General features: G+C 37.1%; 1 protein-coding gene and 1 long non-coding RNA gene across 5 annotated transcripts in view; one reads left to right on the forward strand and one right to left on the reverse strand.

The window, feature by feature from the left end:
* The window catches only part of LOC146461125 (uncharacterized), a 14,780-nt gene extending 5,931 nt beyond the window's left edge, over positions 1-8,849 (forward strand). The window contains exons 2-5 of one of the 4 annotated variants that reach the window (XR_014857500.1): positions 489-548; positions 867-984; positions 3,223-3,330; positions 8,618-8,849. This is a non-coding gene — a long non-coding RNA (uncharacterized LOC146461125). Of the gene's footprint in view, positions 1-488; positions 549-849; positions 985-3,222; positions 6,324-8,617 lie in introns of those variants that run through there. The other 3 variants (XR_014857501.1, XR_014857502.1, XR_014857503.1) reach the window with 3 other exon arrangements.
* LOC146461122 (3'-5' exoribonuclease HELZ2-like) overlaps positions 1-20,000 on the reverse strand; it is a 127,694-nt gene that overhangs the window by 95,642 nt on the left and 12,052 nt on the right. Inside the window, exons 8-16 of the mRNA XM_085087395.1 lie at positions 16,051-16,103; positions 15,098-15,149; positions 14,244-14,441; positions 13,127-13,163; positions 12,356-12,483; positions 11,464-11,526; positions 10,160-10,336; positions 9,657-9,693; positions 9,382-9,506 (exon numbers count right to left, since the gene is read on the reverse strand). Coding sequence (XP_084943521.1) covers positions 9,382-9,506; positions 9,657-9,693; positions 10,160-10,336; positions 11,464-11,526; positions 12,356-12,483; positions 13,127-13,163; positions 14,244-14,441; positions 15,098-15,149; positions 16,051-16,103 — 870 coding nt within the window. The remainder of the gene's footprint in view (positions 1-9,381; positions 9,507-9,656; positions 9,694-10,159; positions 10,337-11,463; positions 11,527-12,355; positions 12,484-13,126; positions 13,164-14,243; positions 14,442-15,097; positions 15,150-16,050; positions 16,104-20,000) is intronic.

Consider the following 20,000-nt stretch of genomic DNA (forward strand, 5'->3'; position numbering starts at 1 on the left):
AGCAGCTTCCTGATATCAGCCTTTAGTTAATGGTAAGCACTCAGTTCTGTAATTCTGTAATTTTATTCATTTTATCTTGGTTTCATTTCATTCAGATCATTTTAAGATATTTTGGACTTATTTTAGATCATTTTAGGTCATTCCTTGTTTTAGTAACTACGGCAAATGCATCGCATGCAGCTGCCAGTATGCATATTTCAGGTTAAAATCCCTGGAATCCAGTTGCAAAGAGCAGCATTTGATGGTACGTACTGTGGTAGAACCTCAAAAAAAAAAACTCTAACTTTGAAGGGATTAAATAAAAGAAAACAATCCAAATGATCACGGTTGATTTGATATGGAAAAAGACCTTGACTGTGTTGTTCTCAGCAATCCTCAGGTGCGACATTAAATGAAACAAACGACATCAAACAAACAAACAAACAAACATCAAATGACATGAAACAAAAAGGAATTACACTGATATTAATTACCATATCTTTCTTCAGAAACAAAGTTTAGGAGTCAAATTCAAGGAAAGGAAAATGCATGGCTTTTTTAATGATCTGGTAAGGGCAGTGTGTACTGTCATTTTGTAACATTTTCAGATTTAAGTGCTTTAGTGAATTGGTATTAAAAAGCCAGATTGTCCCCGAGATTGTTGATGCATTGTAACATGTATCAAATATTTTATACATGTAGATCTCTTTAAAATCTTGTGCTTAGCCTTTTGAAGCTGACTGAAGGCGAAATGTTCAAGAGAAATACTGAATGAGAGAGGCAGAAACTCTATCAAGCCCAACCATCAAACCCACCATCTTTACAGTGCCATGTATGTTGACAATGTTTGTTTTAATTGGTTTTTGATAGGATCTTGTTTCTGATAGTGCCAGTGTGGGTATGAAAGTGAAGATTCTCAATCTGAGATAAATTATTATTCTGCAAGTTCCACTTATCCTGCTCTTCTAAGCTGTTCCATCCCTGGAATAGGTGCGTGCTCAATAGGTATGGATTATAAAGGCATGCTTAAATTAGAATTCAAGTGCACTTTTAAAAATGTACATGCCAGTTTTAATATCATATATCCACCACTTAAAAGGTTCAATTATGTCTCTGGTTTTTGTGACATCACATGGTAGGGAAATGAGCACATCAGTTCATCTAAAATGTTTTTCTTTGGTACGGGGTCCTGAGTCTCCGAATTAGACATGCATGCAGAGCACAGTTTTATTTTACCCCCAGTCTCGCAGTAGTAGTTATATAATATAATAAAAAAATATTTAATAAGTTGTTTGGAGGTGACAATCCTCTTGATCTAGCTGATTTTACATGTCTGGAATAAGACAATGTAACTTCTAACTACTGGACCTACACTGTAAGTTGTCAATATATGAAGAATTCCTGTGGGATGGTTTTTAAATGCGTGTCAAGTGATGCCAAGTGGAAGTTATTATAATGTTAATAAGGTTTGAAGAATAAAGAGTGTAAGTTATGGCAGTGGTTTGTTTACTTACATTGCTAATGGCTAATGGTGGAATGTGTTGAATAAGTTATGTCGAGTGATAAAGATCTGCGAGCCATGCGAGCCATGCGAGCCAAGGTGTGAGCCATGCGAGCCATGCGAGCCGTGCGAGCCATGCGAGTCACGCGAGTCATGCGAGTTACAGTATAAATGTTAAGAATTTTTATTTGTTTTATTTACATTCACATAAGAACAAGAACAAGAGCATCGGAACAAGATGAATAACATCGCAATATTTAATTCTTACAGTGGGACAACGCAAACCATGATACTTTTTGTTACAGTCAACCCAGGTCACGCGTGAACAATATTTTTGAAATTTGAACGGAGTTTTGAAATTTACATGTCAGTTTTGAAAGTCGCCAACGAGATTTCAGAGTTCCCGTATAAATTTCCCTAGCTTGTTGACGGTGTAAAGCTATGAATTTTTCTTTACACTGCAAAATTGAATATTTCAAGAATAGCAATTGTTTCCCAAGTATTTTGAATCTTTTTTTTTTTTTTTTCAGTTAATGCATCTTTTTCGGAACGATTTCCAGAGAAATGTCCAACATTCCATTCACACGTCGGGCATTACAAAGAGAAATTCGAATGTTCATTTCATTCTTGGAAATACTGTTCACGCGTGACCTGGGTTGACTGTAATTGACACGTCAGGGCTGATTGTCAGTGTCATTCCAAACTTGTAAGGTATGATAAATGAGTACTCAAAGATGAGCAAAGTCAATATTGTCGCACTAAATTCAATTTGAAAAAAGGCAGCGTAACAGAAGCATTTGCTGTCAGCTGGTGGGTCGAATGCTATCTCGAAACCAGCCTCTGCCACTCTAGTGGCGAGTTTTGAAGAAAGACTTGTCTATGGGAAAGGACAACCACATGCAGCAGTCAGCCAACCGACAGAGTGCTGATAACTCCGATTCTCGACTAAAGACCAAACCTGTTAAAATGGCGCGATTTACTCACCATTCTTGACGCCAACACACGGAGTTCGAAGTGCTGTTCTTTTGTTTTTTTTTTTCTTGAATGAAGTTCCACGTGGATATCAATGAATGACATGTATCAATAGATACCTATTCGAGTAGCGGTGCAGCCGTATGTTTTTCTTGGATTTTTTTTCTGAAGTCTTGAACCTTAATAAATTTTTGCGTATTGTTTTTATTTTTTTGCGCATCTTGGGCGATTTTGAATAGGCAAAATTCTCTCCAAAATTATAACAAAAACGAAAAAAAAAAAAAAACAAAAACAAAAAAACAAAGAAAAAAATTCGTCCAAAATTTTCTCACGCAAATGTAAATAAAACAAATAAAAATTCTTAACATTTGCACTGGCATGTGGCTCGCATGACTCGCATGACTCGCGTGACTCGCATGGCTCGCACGGTGGCTCGCATGGCTCGCTGGCTCGCAGATTTCGCAGACCCAGTTATGTCACCTAGCTTGTAAGCCTAATCGTTATAAAAATTTATTGGGTCTCTAGTAAGGTTTCTTTTTTTTTTTTTCTTTTGTAATTGGTCAAGTCCCTAAGAGATGGAGGTGTGGGATTGTGGAAAATTGATTCTGTGCTTACATGTAAAAAGAACATAACAAGATATGCTCTACTGTTATTTTCTTGTTTATTCATGAGATGCATATAAGCATGAGTTGTTTTTCTGCAATTCCCCACCCAGTAGGGGGATTTATAGGGTAAGTTAATTTCCAGTGTGATTCTCTATCTCTTTTTAGAGCCTCAATTGCTTGCTAAAAAGAAAGTTTGTTCCAAGGATCCAAATAACAGTATTCATGTTGAGGATGTGATTCCATATCAAGACTGTGGAGTTCAGAGCTCTTAGAGTAAGTTGACCTAAAAATTATTATGTATGTGAGCAGCATGACTTTGCCACTACAGAACTACACAAAGCTCTGTTTGTGACCACTCCTAAAAGTGACCATCATTGTGAAATCTGTGACTTATTATAAGCCCTGTGTTAAAAAGATCCTTTAAGTGACATCTACCCTAAGCGATGGCACCACTTTTTTGAATAACCAACTGGCCCTTTTCTCCTAAGTGACCAGCGCAGCCATTAGCCAATAATGATACTTAAGGTTACAATTGGTAGCTTTCACCGAAGCGTCAGCTCTCTCTTTATGAACCATGTAGAGGTTCATTCAAGGCGGCCGGTATATGATTTTACAGAAAATTTGCATTTGCAGCTTCCAAAATTTATCAAATCGGTATTGCAGCTGCTTGACAAAAATCACTAAGAATTGCTGCTCGGTGGTAGGACAAATCCAGAAAACAAAACCTTCTGTGTATCTCTGTCTGCTAAACAAGCTACATGTATTACAGTTGCTTCTAGTTCGGGTTTCAAAATGAAGTTGCTACATGATTAGCAATCGGTGTAATTTTGTTCTGCTGAAGCTTATGCCAATTTGGTATTCCACAACACCAACTATTAAACATTTCCAGTCGTTTAACTCTAGACATACCATTACAGTGTAATTGTAACAGCAGGTTTAATAAACATGTCAAAGACTCGTTTTGGTTTTAAAATATCCATAGAAAACCACTGTGGTGTCCTCAAAATCATGTAAATTGATCAGATTATCAAAGTGTTAACAACATTTGAAATAATTTATCTTTAAATCAAAGTCTCCTGTGAGCCAACTCGTGAATGTAGATGACACATCAGTATTTTAATTGAAATTAAGATGGCTACATACACTACCTTGAAAGCTAAAAGAAGTCATATCTTTGGCTGATCATGTAACGAGAAATAACCATACATGTACTATAAAAATGATTATAAACTTATTCCCTACATATTGTATAAGGTTATTCTGATGCGCCTTGGAACAAATTTTCACGTGTTTTTTATTCAAAGTTCATGCCGACACTTCACTCATTCTATTTAAGACACCGCACTTTGTGGAAAAACGAGAAAACTTATAACTTTGCTCATATTAAATGAAAAATCTCCATTCTTGCACTAAAATAATTGTCAAATTTTTATCTATAGATTGAATAAGATTATTCTGACGTGCTGTGAAACAAATTTTCACTTCTTTTTTTATTCAAAGTTCATGCCGACACTTCACTGATTGAATTCAAGACACCGCACTTTCACTGCGCATGCCTGAAAGTCAACAACCGAATCAGCCAACCAACCAAGTGAAAAACCCACCATTGCTATCACTCGTTCATTGTGCATGCTCGCATTTACGAGTTAAAAATGGGTATGGAAGCGGTTCATTTTGCCAGCTTACTGTGATGTTGGAAGGGAGTGCCCATAGTTTTACGCAACACGGCACAAACTTCAATAATCAGCCTGGTCATAATTGCGTTTCTGAAATTGAAACCTCCCAGCAAAAAATTAGAAAATTAAAAAAAATCTGATTTTGAAAGATTTGAACTACAACATGCAGGTGTCATGACTGCTCATGTATCCTACCCCCTTAATGTTGTAGTTGGCAACAAGACTTTTTTCTCTAAACATACATTTTGTATTTTTTGCACAAGAATTTAAAATGGGTGTGGTTTTAAAAACAATGGAAGCAGTGCATTTTGCCAGCTTGCTGTGATATTAGAAGGGAGTGCCCATAGTTTAATGCAACGCGGCACAAACTTCGGTAATCAGCCTGGTCATAATTGCATCTCTGAAATTGAAACCTCCCAGCATAAAATTGGAAATACAAAAATCTGATCATGACAGATTTAAACTACAACATGCAGGTGTCATAACTGCTCATGTATCCTACCCCTTTAATATTGGAGTGGGCAACATGACTAAATTTTTCTCTAAACTTATATTTTTGAATTTTTTTTAAAGCAGAATTTAACAATTTGGGCCCATTGGACAATGGGGCAGAAAAGTTACAAGTTGTTCAAAGCTTAGTTTTTTTGTACAAATGTTTTCACCAGAGAACATTTACTTTTTTTTACTGTGAATCCTGGTTATGGATCTTCTGTTGTCTAAGTGTAGAGTCGTCAACTGTAAATAAAACTTTTCTTAACAGGGGAACATATGTTATGGATGTTGGAACATAAAATCTGTTCATACAATGTATTTATATTAGACAATAATGTTAGTCTCCTGCAGTGGAACATTCACAATTAATTAAATTGTAATAGCAACTGGAACCACAATGACAGAGATCTTCTTCCTACATACTCCTGCACATCAAAAGCTCAACGGTATGACCATGAAAAAACTGTAATAATCAAGACTGAGTGTACTGAGACAGCGTATTGTTGCAATCTGATCCCCCATTGAATGCAACAGTACAATTTCAGTCAATTTCAGTCAATTCCAGTAGCTGTAATGAAAACTCACGGACAGATTTTTCAGTTCTTAAGATATTTAAATCTCATTGGGCTGAATTCTGTTACCACAACCTCGAATCTTTCAGCTTTTAGTGGTGGGTTGGCCCCAGAGTGTTATGGTACTCTGTAAACTAAACATGACCTACTCTGAGAAAACCTAACTTTGAAAATGCAAAATCTGCAATGAAACCCAATGGGAAGGAGAAAGAGATGGAGGTCAAAGAATAGCTGCCTCTGTCATGAGATAAGTAACAAGACCATCCCCAGGCATTGATATGTTATGTTTATTTTTAATACAGTTCCCTGAAAAAAGGGTGACGATCAGGTTATTGAACTGTGCAAAACATAAAAAGAAGTTGTATGGTTTAAGATAGTGCCACTTTCAGTTCTTCAGTTACTTCACCATTTCATTATGGATATTGGAACTGCAGGGATGTTCCTCAGCACTAAGAAATAATTCCTGGATTCTAAAGCAATAACCTGTGAACAGGCTCCCAAGTGGGGTCTATGGCGAAGATGAAAATCGAGCTCTTCCTCGCCCCATACCGTGCTCCGCCTGCCCGGCTCGCCGATTTTTCTTTTCACCCTATACCCCACTTGGGAGCCTGTTCACAGGCTATAAAGCAAATGCTCCATGCAGATAACTGATTTTGGTAGCAAGTCATAATTGCTTGTATTGTACCCATTAATAAGTGTTGTGGAACGCCGAATTCCAATTACCATAATGAAAGACAAAACTTCTGTGCTGTGATGATATTTAAATCTCATCGGTATTTCCCTGCAAACAACCACTTCACATCTCTCAACTGCATGAACAACGCCAGCACAGTTTCCCAAACACTTCTTTAAGAGGTGATTACGGCTAATAAGACCTTGATTCATTTTGTTAAAAACAAAATACTGCCTTTTTCCTGTCCGTGATTCCAATGTCAGTACAGGCTGGTTTTCTCTCTTGACTGATGGCCAAAGTTGTTTAATAATGTTGGACTTAACAATTTTATGGTAAATCGAATCAAAAACTTCTCAGGAAATGTTCATAGTGAAATCTCCTCTCCATGGTGTCGCTAAAGTTGGTTTTGAGCGCAGTCTTCTAATTACCTTTTCGTGAAGCTTTCTCATTGTCCTTTTTGACCATTCCTTGGATGGGAATCAACTTTTGCAAGTCTGGATTTCGACCACTAAACGTTGTATTTCTCTTCGATGACTCCTACTGCTGCTTCGAACTCAGCAAAAAAGCATGAAATATCCCGCAACTCCGTGCCGTTTTCTGTACAAGACATGTACTCCTCGAAAAACTGGCTTATTTGGTCAGAAGGAGGATTTTCCAGAAAGAGCTTGGCCGCCATATTAGATTCTACCAAAGCCCCCCAAAATTCTCCCATGACAGGCTGCGCGCCTCTGATGATCCACATTGGATTACCTATGATGGTCTCAAAGGAAGGCAGCGTCTAGGAACTGGTCTCACTGGCCGTGCACACTGTAGGAAAGGGGATCCTATCTCATTGCTTTTTTTGTTCAGATATAAAGTCTTTAGAAATTCTCTCATAAACAAATTGGTGTTTCAACCAAATGTATTACAGTTTTCCTTTTTCCAAGAATCTTAAAACCTAATCTTTTTAAAGTTTAAAATATACTACAAATACGTGACTCTCAAAACCTCGCGAAGCTAGGGCTGGGCGGACAGTCGATTTGAAGTGAAGGAATGTGCTAAGGCAGCTATAAGAAAGTATAAAATTAATTGTCACTAATAGGCCTTTTGCAGTAGCTGGTCACATGATCAACTTTCCGATCAAAAACAGTTCTCCTTTGGAAAGTTTTGTTACAAGGTCTTAGGAACTGAGAGAGCATATTTAAAGTAGGTTAATTACCCGTAAATTTTTATCCATATATCTCAAAAGTAAGATTAGAAGGATTTGTACTGGAAAACTCCTCAATCTTTATAATTCTTCGGGTCATACTCAGCCTCATCCAGTGATAGGTAATTATGATCATCATCATCATCATCATCATCATCATCATCATCATCATCATCATCATCATCATCATCATTATTATTATTATTATTGTCAGTAAGTATATCACTCTTTCCAATATTAGTTTATTCCATGGTCCCTATATTTGTAATGCATCTTCCTCCCCCCTTTGACCCAACAGTCTATTATTATTGTGCTCCTCATGTGTTCAAAATCAAGTGTCGATGTTTCCAATGCAAACTAAATGTAGCATTTTTTTGTTATTTTGTTCAGATAATCAGATTTCTTGTGATTATGAGATGGGATGTGGCTGAAATAGAGTGAAAAATCATACAATTGCATAATATCAGAACCTTGGTATCATCTTCAACCTTATTGGCCTTTCAAACAGACACAAAGAGACAATATAGGTTGGTTTCCATGCAAACACGTGCCCTTCAATGAAGAAAATCAATAGCTCAGCTATGGCAAATAATCCCATTAGTAGAAGTAGTTGTTTATTGGCATGTCCTCTTATAAGTTTGGCAAGTAGTCTCCATAAGTAGTCGTGTAAGTATCATGTCCCCATAAGTTTGGCAAGTAGTCCCCATAAGTAGTTGTGTAAGTATCATGTCCCCATAAGTTCGGCAAGTAGTCCCCATAAGTAGTCGTGTACTATCATGTCCCCATAAGTTTAGCAAGAATTAAAATTCCCGTTAAGTAGTCAGAGGGGAGTTAATGAAACCCCAGGAAGCAAATGTCTTGACTTATAACAAACAAGCAACCAAACAGCCTTCTTCTTCTTCTTCTTCTTCTTCTTCTTCTTCTTCTTCTTCTTCTTCTTCTTCTTCTTCTTCTGCATCAGAAGAGGTGGTCCTCGCAAGTAGGGTATCACTATGGAAACACAGACCTCACAAGTTAGGTGAGTATGTCCCCATAAGAATTGTATGGCAAGTAGTACCCATAAGTATTCAAAGTTGAGTATTGGGCAGGTCCTCATAACAAAGACCCCACAAAAAAAATTGAAATTTCCTAAAGTCTAATCAAGTGTTTAAAGAGATGGGCAAATAAGCTACCAAACATCCATATTTTTTTTTTCATACCTCCAATAGAAAGGGGGGTCCTCATAAGAGGTGTATGGAAACACAGACCTCACAAGTTGCCAAAGGTGAGTATGTGTGTATGTGTGTGTGTGTTGTGTTAGCATCGTATGCAGGATGACGTAGCACGTGTATTTATTTCGTAATTGGTTAAAAAGAATACAAGCAATGTAAGTACAATTTCTGTAAGTAGGTCAAGCAATGTAATGTAATGTAGTAATAGTAGTGTAACTCAAATAGTCATGTAACGTAGTATTGTTTGTACGTGTCGTTGCTATGAATAAAAATAAAAAAAAAAAAAAAAAAAGTATGAAGTATGTTTGTTACATTCATATATCGACTACTGAAGACGTGCACTGACGAATCGGGTTTGAAATTGAGGACAAAGTTGAATTTTTCCGCGTAAAATCAGAGGGATACAGAAACGGTAACTTCTCCAATCTTTTATACTGGAAAAGACGAAAAGATGGATGCAATGCTCATGCTAGAAAATTAAACGTGTTTTTTTCCTTTGGGCGACTGGTCTTACCTCCGGGTCAATCATTCGCCATTCGTTCGTAATTTCCAAAGCGTCTTCAAGTTCACCCAACTGAATCTTAGTTTTAATTTTTGTATCAAAAGCAGCAATGCCTTTACGTTCAGACAAATTAAGGGCTGCAAAGGGAAATAAAAAATGAAAAGTAAATAATTGTAAATAATTGTAACATTAGGACCCGTTAGGTACGCAGAGGAATAACTGCACAGACTTAAAACCAAATATTACAGTTTTCAGAACGAGAAATAGTGAGACATTAACGTATTTACCTCTATTGCAATCCCTGTTTGCTCCTGAAAAATCCCCCTACGAAAAAAAAAAATTAAAAAAGCTGGTGTTTATGACAAGAGCAGAATGCTTACTTACTGCAGTTTCGATTGAAACATATCTAATAATGAGACTTTTTTCACCTTTGCAAGAGTATAGCAACCATTCTACATTCTACGGTTGAACGATATCGTGTCTTATGACTTTCACTCCATAGAGCTAACTAGAGAGAATTGCTGTGAAGTTCAACAACGTTTGAGGGGCAGAAAAACACAATAGCAACTAAAAAAATGACTTAAACCGGTTGTATTGCACTGCTTGAATTTTTTCTCGGCATATTTTTAAGAGAATGAACGATGTTGTAGTAGAATGAAAGACTTTCGTTCTCAAGGAAATTTAAATCTAAAAATGAGTAGATGCATGAAACTTTTTCATTTCGAGAAAGTACTTTAATAATAAAAGATAAATAAAAAACTAAAACCATTGAAAGAAATGTCTTTTTTACCAGATTAAGGTAACACCGTGCCCGTTGTTCATGGGCTTCCACAACTTCTGGAAATAGGTTTATAACTTCTGAGTACATCTTCAAAGCAAGGTTCGGGGAGCCATTTGAAAGCAGTATCTCTCCCCTTAACATGAGGATGTCGATAGTTCTGTGAATGTGGAACTCATGACCGCATCCCTACAGAAGAAGTCAAACAAGACAATGTAAAATCGAGATTTACATTCCCCAAACTCATTAATATTTTATAAAGATAAAAAAAAAGAGAATCACTACCGTGAAGGAAGTTTAGAAATGCGTTCTCAATTATTACGAAATTTGATGAAGTTTTGCTTTGAATTTCTCCAAGAATTGTTAATGGTTTGAGAAGCTATATCAAACACTCCAAAGAGTGTTTCATTCGATTTCCAAACTCATCGATGATAGTTAAAAGAAGTCAGTCGGATGTGCCTCGCCCTTTTCATCCATTTCTCGGTTTTTGGAAATCGGATGAAACTCTCTTCCTCGTATTTGATATATTACATCCACATTATTGAGAAAACTTTGTTGGGTAAAAAGTACAAAATATCATGTACACCACCCAACGATTTACTAGGATCTCGGTAAGCTATACAATATTATAGAATGAACAGTGGAAAACTCGCAATGTGATTGGTGGAACGAAGTTGTGATTAAAGTAGAGACACACGATTGACGGCAACGAGTGGTGTGTCACCAGCGCACGTGATCAGAGTTTAGAGTCCAGTCAGAGTGACTGGTCAACAAAGTTTTGCAAACTGTTATGCAAGTAGCTGCGTACGCGGACGAACATAAGCAAATTTTCGCAAGAAAGGAAAACTGATCGATGAAAACTTGGACAAAGACTGTTGAGACTCAACCAGGTTAAAAAAATAGAACTTTGTTGTGACGTGAGAAGGAAGGAAGTATTTGCCCAAATCTGTCGCCGATATGAGAAATCCGGCAATGGCGAGTAATCCATCATAAATCACAGTGAAGCGACTCACACGCTGTAATATTTGGGGGGCAGAAAATTCCTACTGGAATAAAGGTTAGTTTTGAAAATATTGTAAATATATTGTATCGTAAATTCTTATAATTATAGATTATACTCTAATTTAGAGGATCAACAACATCAGTCATCTGTGCGTTATCAAAGTACAGACGAACGGCAAATGAAATTTATTTCTTAAGCACATAATGCCTAAATAGGAGACTAATATGCTCGTCATATAATGATATTTTCAGCCTCAAATCATAATTTAGCTGACTACAGTGCGGTCTTCCCAGAATCAGTTACTTTTTCATACCTGGCCACACAGCCACGTTACTTTCGCTCTCAATCGGCGTGCTGCATCTTTGTCCCTTTCCATCTATGGAAAAAAATACAGGCATTAAAATCGAAAGAATATTTTTCTATTCTTAGAAAGATAGACAATTTCTTGTAAACATGCATCGCATCTTTGCCCCTTTTAATCTATCTTTTTCATTCATCAGGCATTAAAACCCGCAGAAAATCCAAGCACCCCTTCTTCAGTTCTTCTACATTCTTGTATGTCGTCTACACTAAAACAGAGACTTCGTCTGCAGTGTGAATGGATGAAAAAGAAGACTTTTACAAGGCTGATCAATTTTTGATCAATAAGTGTTGACAATAGACAAAAACCCATACTAAATTTGTGGTTTCCAAAAAAAAACAAGATAAAAATGCTTTAGTACAGTCAAGTGAAAATATGGTACGAAAACATTAGTGAAACCGCAAACCTTTGCGGCCGTATTACCCTAAAACCTTTAAAAACGACTAAAAAATTGAACGGGATCAACATTCCTTGCTACGTTTCTTACTGAACCTTAACTTTGAGCACCTACTTCAAGTTAACGAGGTTTCGTTTTGAAGACGTAAAGGTCTTTTCAAACTATTCAAGATAAGGGCTTTTTTTTTTTTCACAGCATCAATCTTTTCACATCTGTTTTCCTAGTAATTTCTTCAGTTATTAGAAAGGACATACAAGCTCATATTACGGCTGGCTGTCAACGAACGTCTGATTTACTTTTATTGTTTTATTGCTTTATTTTTATTATATTTATTGTTTTATTTGTTATATTGTTTTTATTATTATGTTCAGACGAGGTCTAATAGATAAATAAATAAATAAATAAATAAATAAATAAACAAATAAATAAATGAGAAGTTTAAATTACCCTAGGATCCAGAGCCTTGTATATGATTGCATATCCAAAAGCTTCCTCAATCTCCCCTTGTAACTCAAGAGCACGCAACAATAGAAACGCCATGTGTTCATTTATTGCACCATCGAGCATCTCTTGAGCTAACAAAAAGAAAAAAGTATAACAAAATGGTGATTAGGCGGGTGACAGATTGTGCGGTTTTCAAATGACTTGCAAATCCCTTACGTTTATAGATCTACACAGTTGCAGTTTTTGGTTGTTTTAATGTTTGATACGTTTCGTAATTAAACAATTTCAAAATAGGGACCCTAAGCAACGACGACGTCAACGAGAACGTCAGAAAACAACAATTAGCATAACACTGGCTCTGCATGTGCGTTACAAACTTCGTCGGTCGTCCTTTGCAAAGCGACAACGTGAAATGATCAAATTCAAGGTTTTATGGAGAACGTGACCGCAAGATGATTGATTTTCCTTTCTCGTTCTGAACTTTAAAGTCACCCATACTACGTTAGCTCCTTGACAGTCCGGCCACATTACACAAACTAAAAAAGTATAAATCATCGTGAATGTATTCAGAAAACGCGAATGTAATTTTTAAGTTCCGTTTCCGTCAGCGTCGTCGTCGTCGTCTCTGCTTAAGGTCCCTAATATCAAACGAAGAAGACAAAGAGGAAGAAGAAGGTAAAGATGAAGAAATGTCAGCAGTTTCGCAAGATTATTAAAGCTGGTGAATGAGGATGTTTTTAGTGTAAATATACCGTTCAGCCTTCGTGCACTCACCGATTTTGCAATCCCGCATAACATGTTGCAAGTAATTCTAAAGGTAAAATCAGTTGAAAAGTCATAAACAGATTGATCGATATAGGTGGCATCATTATCTATTGTTCATTAGTTATATTTTAGAAGTATAAGTTTCATTACATATATATTACAGATATAATTACATCTCACAAGACAGACCTTTGAGAGAATACTCATAGACTAACTTTTTCACCGGCAATGATTGTGATGCTGAACAATTACTCTATCTCAAAAGAATCGCCTCCTTAATGCCAAATTTCTTCCTAACCTTCAGTTGATCGTATTTGCAACTTCCTTCAACTTGGAGACTGATCTCGTTCACAACCTTGATGTTTGTATGACTGAATTCATCACAGCCACGCAGAGGCCTAACTTAATCAGTAGTGACAGCTCCGTCTGGCTCACGTATTTCCAAAGCTTGGTTATTGTTCCTTTTTGGAAACGAATCTACAATCGGCGCTTATTTGGTTTTTAGCATACCTCAGTGACCGACTATCGCGTGACACGCAACACAGGTGCCTTTTATCCTTCGATAGACGGCAGTTTGTCAGTTTGTTTGGTGAGCTGTTAAATCGAAATGCCCGTTTCAGGGATTCTTGGGCGGATGAAACTTAATCGGTGAACCTTAACAACAACTGAGTGCTTCCGTCTCGGAAAAATTGTCCTGATAGCTTCCCTCGGAAAATTGGCAACTATCAGCCGATAGTAGCGAGCTTACGCAACAGGACGACTGCTGCGGTTTGACGGCAAATTGTGCTTGTGTGACCAACGTGACGGCCAAGTATTCATGACTCTAGATTGTAACATTCCTACCGCTCGTGGTTTTCAGGTTGTCACAGATGAGAGAACACCAGTTTTAGTCGAAAATCGCCTAGGAATGTGAAGGTACTAAGATGTCATGTCGGTCAACGATATTCCACCGTCCAGCTCTTCCCTCAGCCGTCCCGTTCGTAAGCTCACTTGTCTCTCGACAGAAACAACGTCATATTCTTTAAACAGTCAATAACAATTCAGCCAATCACATTCGAGCATTTCGGTGCAGTAGACAACGCTGAGGATCTTAAAGTGATAGTCGAAAGTAAACTGCGACACTGACCATTTGAAGTAAACATTCGGCTCTCCTGCATAGCAAATTGGCCAACAGCTGTGGATCATCAGTGGGATTTTCTAGATCCTGCTTCACCACAGTTAAGAGTGAAGCAGCTGTGTGATATTCCTTGAGCCTTATGAACTGTTCAGCACACTCCAGGGTTTTAGAAATATCGGGTGACACAAGTCCAGAGTAGCGCAAATCCTAGAAAGAACAGAGTAAACGCTTCCTTAGAAATGGTCAACTTGAACAAGAAGAATCCCGTGTTGAAAGACATTAGTAGACAATGGAACGTGTACAAAAAGTTCGATTACTTTACAGGTTTAACTTAGACAGTGGCTTATTTACACGTTATTTGTTTCTCCTCAGATTATTTGCTACTTTCTTTTGTTTTACGAGTTGCGAATCAACTCTATAAAATAGCCGTCCATCCTACTTTTATTGGAATATTGGAATACGTCTTCTCGTCCATTTTGCGGGCCGGATTTCATGTGAACTGTTCATAATTACATTGCGGTTTTATCGTCTTTCTGTCCTTCATCAAAGTTTTACATACATTGAAATGACTGTAAGACATAAACCTTTCAAAGAGAACTCTATTGTTGTTGGTCCCTGACGAAACTAAATCTATAAAATGAATAACGGGACACTTTGCAACAGACAACAAACATCTTTTTTTTGCGTGAAACATGCTTTCTAGCGAACAATACATGCTTAATTTGATGGCAAATACTTCTATTTGGGTAAACAATCTGTCTGTGAACCACTCAAATGCGTATCCGGAAACTGACATGCCAAACTTCAAATAGCCGCCTTAACCTTACCAATGAGGCTTTATTCCAAAAATGGAGTATACAAACCCTTGGAATCGGGAAAGGTAAATCCTGGAGCTCATGATCATCGGGCGTAAACCTGAAATTATAAAATCAACATTAATTTATAATTCTAGTAACAGAGTTTCGATAAACAATTTAAAATAAAAACAAACGATAGAAATGTTGTCTGACGTTTCGATGACTCCTTGTCACCAGTTTTACTCTGATTACGTGGGTAGTTATAGTAGAGAAAGCGTGCGAAAGTTTAGTTGCATGTGAAGCACATGCAACTAAACTTTCCAAATCCATATTCATTGAAATGAACTGATGAAAAACAAACCCAACCACTGTTATTAAGGGGTTATCAAGTCGTTTTACGTCGAGTGTATTCAAGGGAAATTTGTTTTATTTCGGTGGCCGGAAACTGGGCAACTTAATAGTTTTGCGAAAATAATATAAATTCTTTGACATTTGGCGAAGGCCGTTAACCTTTGGAAATTTTAAACGTAGGTAAATCAACTGTCTTTGAAAGGAAACTGAGAAATTCTCCTTTCAAAAACAAGAAGTTATATGAGCGATTACAAACTTAAGTGGCCGGATTCTGGGCAACATACTGTACCGTATAAAATCATTACTTTGTACGACAAAACACTATTTCAGTATGCTATAGAAAATTACTTCTCGAAGGACTTAAAAACCGTACTTCTTAATAAACATTTTAGTTTTGGTGATTTGTTAAAGTTGAAGTTAAATTGAGACCTGCGCACTTTAGAAATAGATCCAGCATAAGACCAAATATGACCACACAACATTTTAAAGATAGCTTTTAAATAGATCCATTTTTAAGTATAATTAAGCTATATAAAAATAGATATGATTGTATGTTGCACTTTTTATACTACATTCTTGTATTTTTTCTTCTTTTGTGATTGTAAAATCTGATATGTGTTTAGTTATTTTATCCGAGGGCAAAGCTATTTCATTCTCGATATCATTACCTGCTCTGCTCCATAGCCGATCTCCCACACTGCTCTGGTTCTTGTACCAGGGTCTGAAAAGCAAAGCCAGAGAGTAAACTTTGAAAAGTCCCCTTCCTCTCCCTCCCCCAAATACAAAGAATCAGTTGAATACACAGATTTTACTCAGATAACTGCTAACTTTAATACGATAACATTTTCCCTCAACTGCGATTAATATTTTCTTCTTATTGAATATGTTCAAGGTGTTCAGTGACGAATCTAAGCTCCCACCATTTAGTGCAAGTGAAAATTAAGGCCCTAAGGACAGACTTTAAATATTTTGAAATATTTGTGTTTATCTATTCCTTCGCCCACACGTGAACTTTGGATTCACCACCGATCAAGAACGCAATCATCCGTTGAGTTTCTCTGTACTCTTACTGATAGTTGATCTCGGCCTACGGAAAGATTCAATCTATACATTGAAGAACACAACGAGTGTTGTAAACTAATGATCTGACGGCCTCTTTGATTCCCTACGGCTAAAAATGAATATATTGCGAATTATTCATTACCCGATCACGCCAACTTTTAACGTCACAGACTGCATATTTAGGTTATGGCCACGGCGGTTCGCATAATTTAATTTTAATTTTTATTTATTTTTGTTTTGAAAAAGATAAAGCTGTACTAAGGACAATTACTTCATACCACCGGCAGATAAAGCTCCCACGCCAGTTGTGCTTGCGTCGGTCTATTTATATAATAGTATGAGACGTGAAAGAAAAACTGACCAACTGAAAACTAAATGTATTCGTATAAAATGCAAATCGCTTATCATAATTTATGGCGAACACCATGATGCCGCAGTTTTAAAACTTGTCTCGATTAATGAAGATTGTACAAAATTAAGAAAGAAATCGACAATAAATTGATTATGTAACAAACAATTCTAGGAAAACTGACAAATAGCGCAACATGACACTTTTGTCACTTATCATTATTCCTTTTTTTTAATTTTTTATCTTTCGGCAAGAGTATTGATGCGTGACGCCTTATTCAACTGAAGGATTTGAAAGGAGAAAATTATCAGATGATGAGCTACAACTGCAAAAATCTTGTCCATGGATGACTATCACAAGATTTGTGATGTCAAATGTGCAAAAACTGAAGATGTCCCGCTAGCTCCCGTTGGTCAGACACTCAATTTCCATTTACAGAAAATAAAATTATTTTCACGCTCAAGCTGGCATGGCTGTCTGAAGCTGTATGAGTATTCATGCCTTAATCATGAAGCAATTCAATCGATTCGTAGCTTAAAAATGAGACTTATTGTTTCTAGAATGGAGTTAAGAGACCATTTCACCAGAAATTTGTGCATGCATTTTGTAGAAAATGCATTTACCCGGAAGGCGAAGGCTGGACATTATAATCCCGCCTGAAATTTAGCAAGGGATAGAATGTATAAAATGAATTGTAATTGTTTAATGAGTAAGCATACTGTCCATGCTACTTACGAGATTTAAAGGAACTTAACTTTTATCTCAATTCTAGGAGCTTCTGAGAGGCTACTTTTTAAAATAATGTTCTAATATTTGCGTGATTTTACCCAGACAAGCAATCCGATTTGAAATATTAACAGCAGACAGCACCATAACTAATAACAGATGGTAACTTTGCTATGCTTACCAAATCTTTCACTGCAACCAATCGTTGAAAGACCAAGGAACTTGAAACGAGGACAAGACTTGATCATTATTTTCCTGTGTTGTGTATTTCCATTGATCTCAAGGCAAAACGCTTTTTAGGAAATTGAACTTTGATTCTTTCGGAATCCTGTCATTTAATATTGATCCGCTGACCGATCAGTACCTTAACTGTCACGCGCCAGTTCATACCGAATACCCAGATCACTGAATTAAACCCTGACAGGAAAAAAAAACTTGTACAAAGCCAGGAGCTCTTGGGCTCCCAGGGCATAACGACCATGGCCCCCATTAGGTAACAAACAGACTTCCTTGCATAACTGAGCCAAACGACAATTGTACTGTTTTTCTAGATTTTGCGGCACTGCAGAACATTTTTAGGCAACATTTCCCTCCAAACGTTCTCGGAAATACTTGGATGTGCCTCTAGGTAGAACTTTTGAGAAATGGAAATCTCGAACGTGAACAACCAGACCCAATTCTAAACAACGAGTAGTTATCCATTTCACAAAACTCTCAGTCATGCTCAGTTCAAATAACGGATATGGGAATAATATTGCTCAGCGGTCTCAGCCAAGCTGGCTTGGATCCCTTAGATCCCTCTAAGCCAAGCTGGCTGACTCCGCTGGCTGACTATAAAGGAAGAAAAGAGTGTTCTGTTCGAAATCGGTATTTATAGCCCCGCTATACCCTCGTGCACGTGCCTGCGTGCATTGAGTCCCAAGGAATATTTTATCTTCACGTGTTTTTCTTTTGCATATAATTACAAGTATTAGCAATAGTTGCTACTTTTACCTCGAGATTGTCAAAGCAAATCGAGATTTCACTACGTACTGTGATTCATTGTGGTTCTGTCCGCGAGCTTTCGTGCGTTTTCGTTTGTTTCAACATATCTTTGACATTCCTTAACTACGGATTTATTCGTATAGCTTATTGTTAGCTGTGCGGGAGGGGCGTGGGGACATGGGTGAGGGGGTGCTGTGGGTACTTTTGTTTGTCGATTGCAATTTGTTATAAGCCGTCAGGGACAAATTAAGGTAAGGGCTTAGGAGTGTTGGGTGTGGGGTAAGTTTGGAATTTTTTGTGGGGGTTATATCTGTTGATTGCAATTATGTAGCGATTTCTGACAAAAGCTATAGGAATAAGTGTTTGGTTGGGCATAAGTGATTATAATTATATGTGTTGTGTGGAGCGAAACGTTTGGTAAGGTAATAAATGTGATAGGATATTTTTTTAGCCTGGTGAATAAATGATATTGATGTATTATTTGGTGAGTGATACAGGCAGACTCCTTTTTGCCTCCTTTGAGTTTGCCTTTGTCACTCACTGAATAATACATCATTCTTCAAAAGTTTTTTTTGTTAATTTTAGCTTGTTCAAGCGAGCTACGCCGTTCTTGAGTCAAATAGCAATTGCTGAAAATTTTCACCTATAATGTTGCTCGATGTAATGCATTTTTACGACGTTCGTAGAGTTCGACAATGTACAATCGCTTATTGTGGACACATACGTAGTGAAAGAGTGGACAAAATGAACATGTCATTTAACATGTAATTTAAATGTAAGATTTCTATAACACATGCTCATTTTTTGGAAACAATACGATGCTCAAAGACTATTCTTTCTATTGCTCAAAAATTTTATTTGCATAGTTTTCATTTACCAATTGTTGTACACTAGCGAATAGAAATTAATACGAAAAGGTCGCATTGTGACGTATATAATTTTATATAACATAACGTACCAGCACATTGAAAGGGTCAAATTTCGTAAGGAATTTTTTGGCATTACTATGTGTGGCACTACACAAAGGGGAATGCGAAATGAAGTGAAAAAGAACGGTGACAACATGGTGCAGACGTTTGATTCTTTGCATGAGTGTAGTCCTGAGGAGGACTGTTTGAAGTTTCGATAACCTTATCGTTAGTGGTCATCAGAGTCAGGTAAATTGTGAACGTCAGTAAAGGTATAAATGTCTCTTTTTATTGTCCTGATTAGTCAACGAAGTCCTGATGTTATTGGTCGTTTGTAAGTAAAGCAGTGATGCTACCGGCTATGAAGACTGTAAAAAGTTGTTGGTGCGTTTCGATCCGTCTTTTTATATAATGCGTCGATCAATTCGTAACTTCAACATCCTCCCGCCCCCTGGGCAGCCCAACTACCACCCTTAGGCATTTGAACTTTTGAATATTGGCTCGTTCAGTTTTCCCAATCCTGCTTTCAGAAAAACTGTGGGGTTTTGAATAATGCGTGCATCAAACCTCAGGCTGTTTTCTTGCGGTT

Source organism: Pavona decussata, unplaced genomic scaffold (genome assembly GCF_977016875.1).
Source record: "Pavona decussata unplaced genomic scaffold, jaPavDecu1.1 SCAFFOLD_202, whole genome shotgun sequence".
NCBI lineage: Eukaryota > Metazoa > Cnidaria > Anthozoa > Scleractinia > Agariciidae > Pavona > Pavona decussata.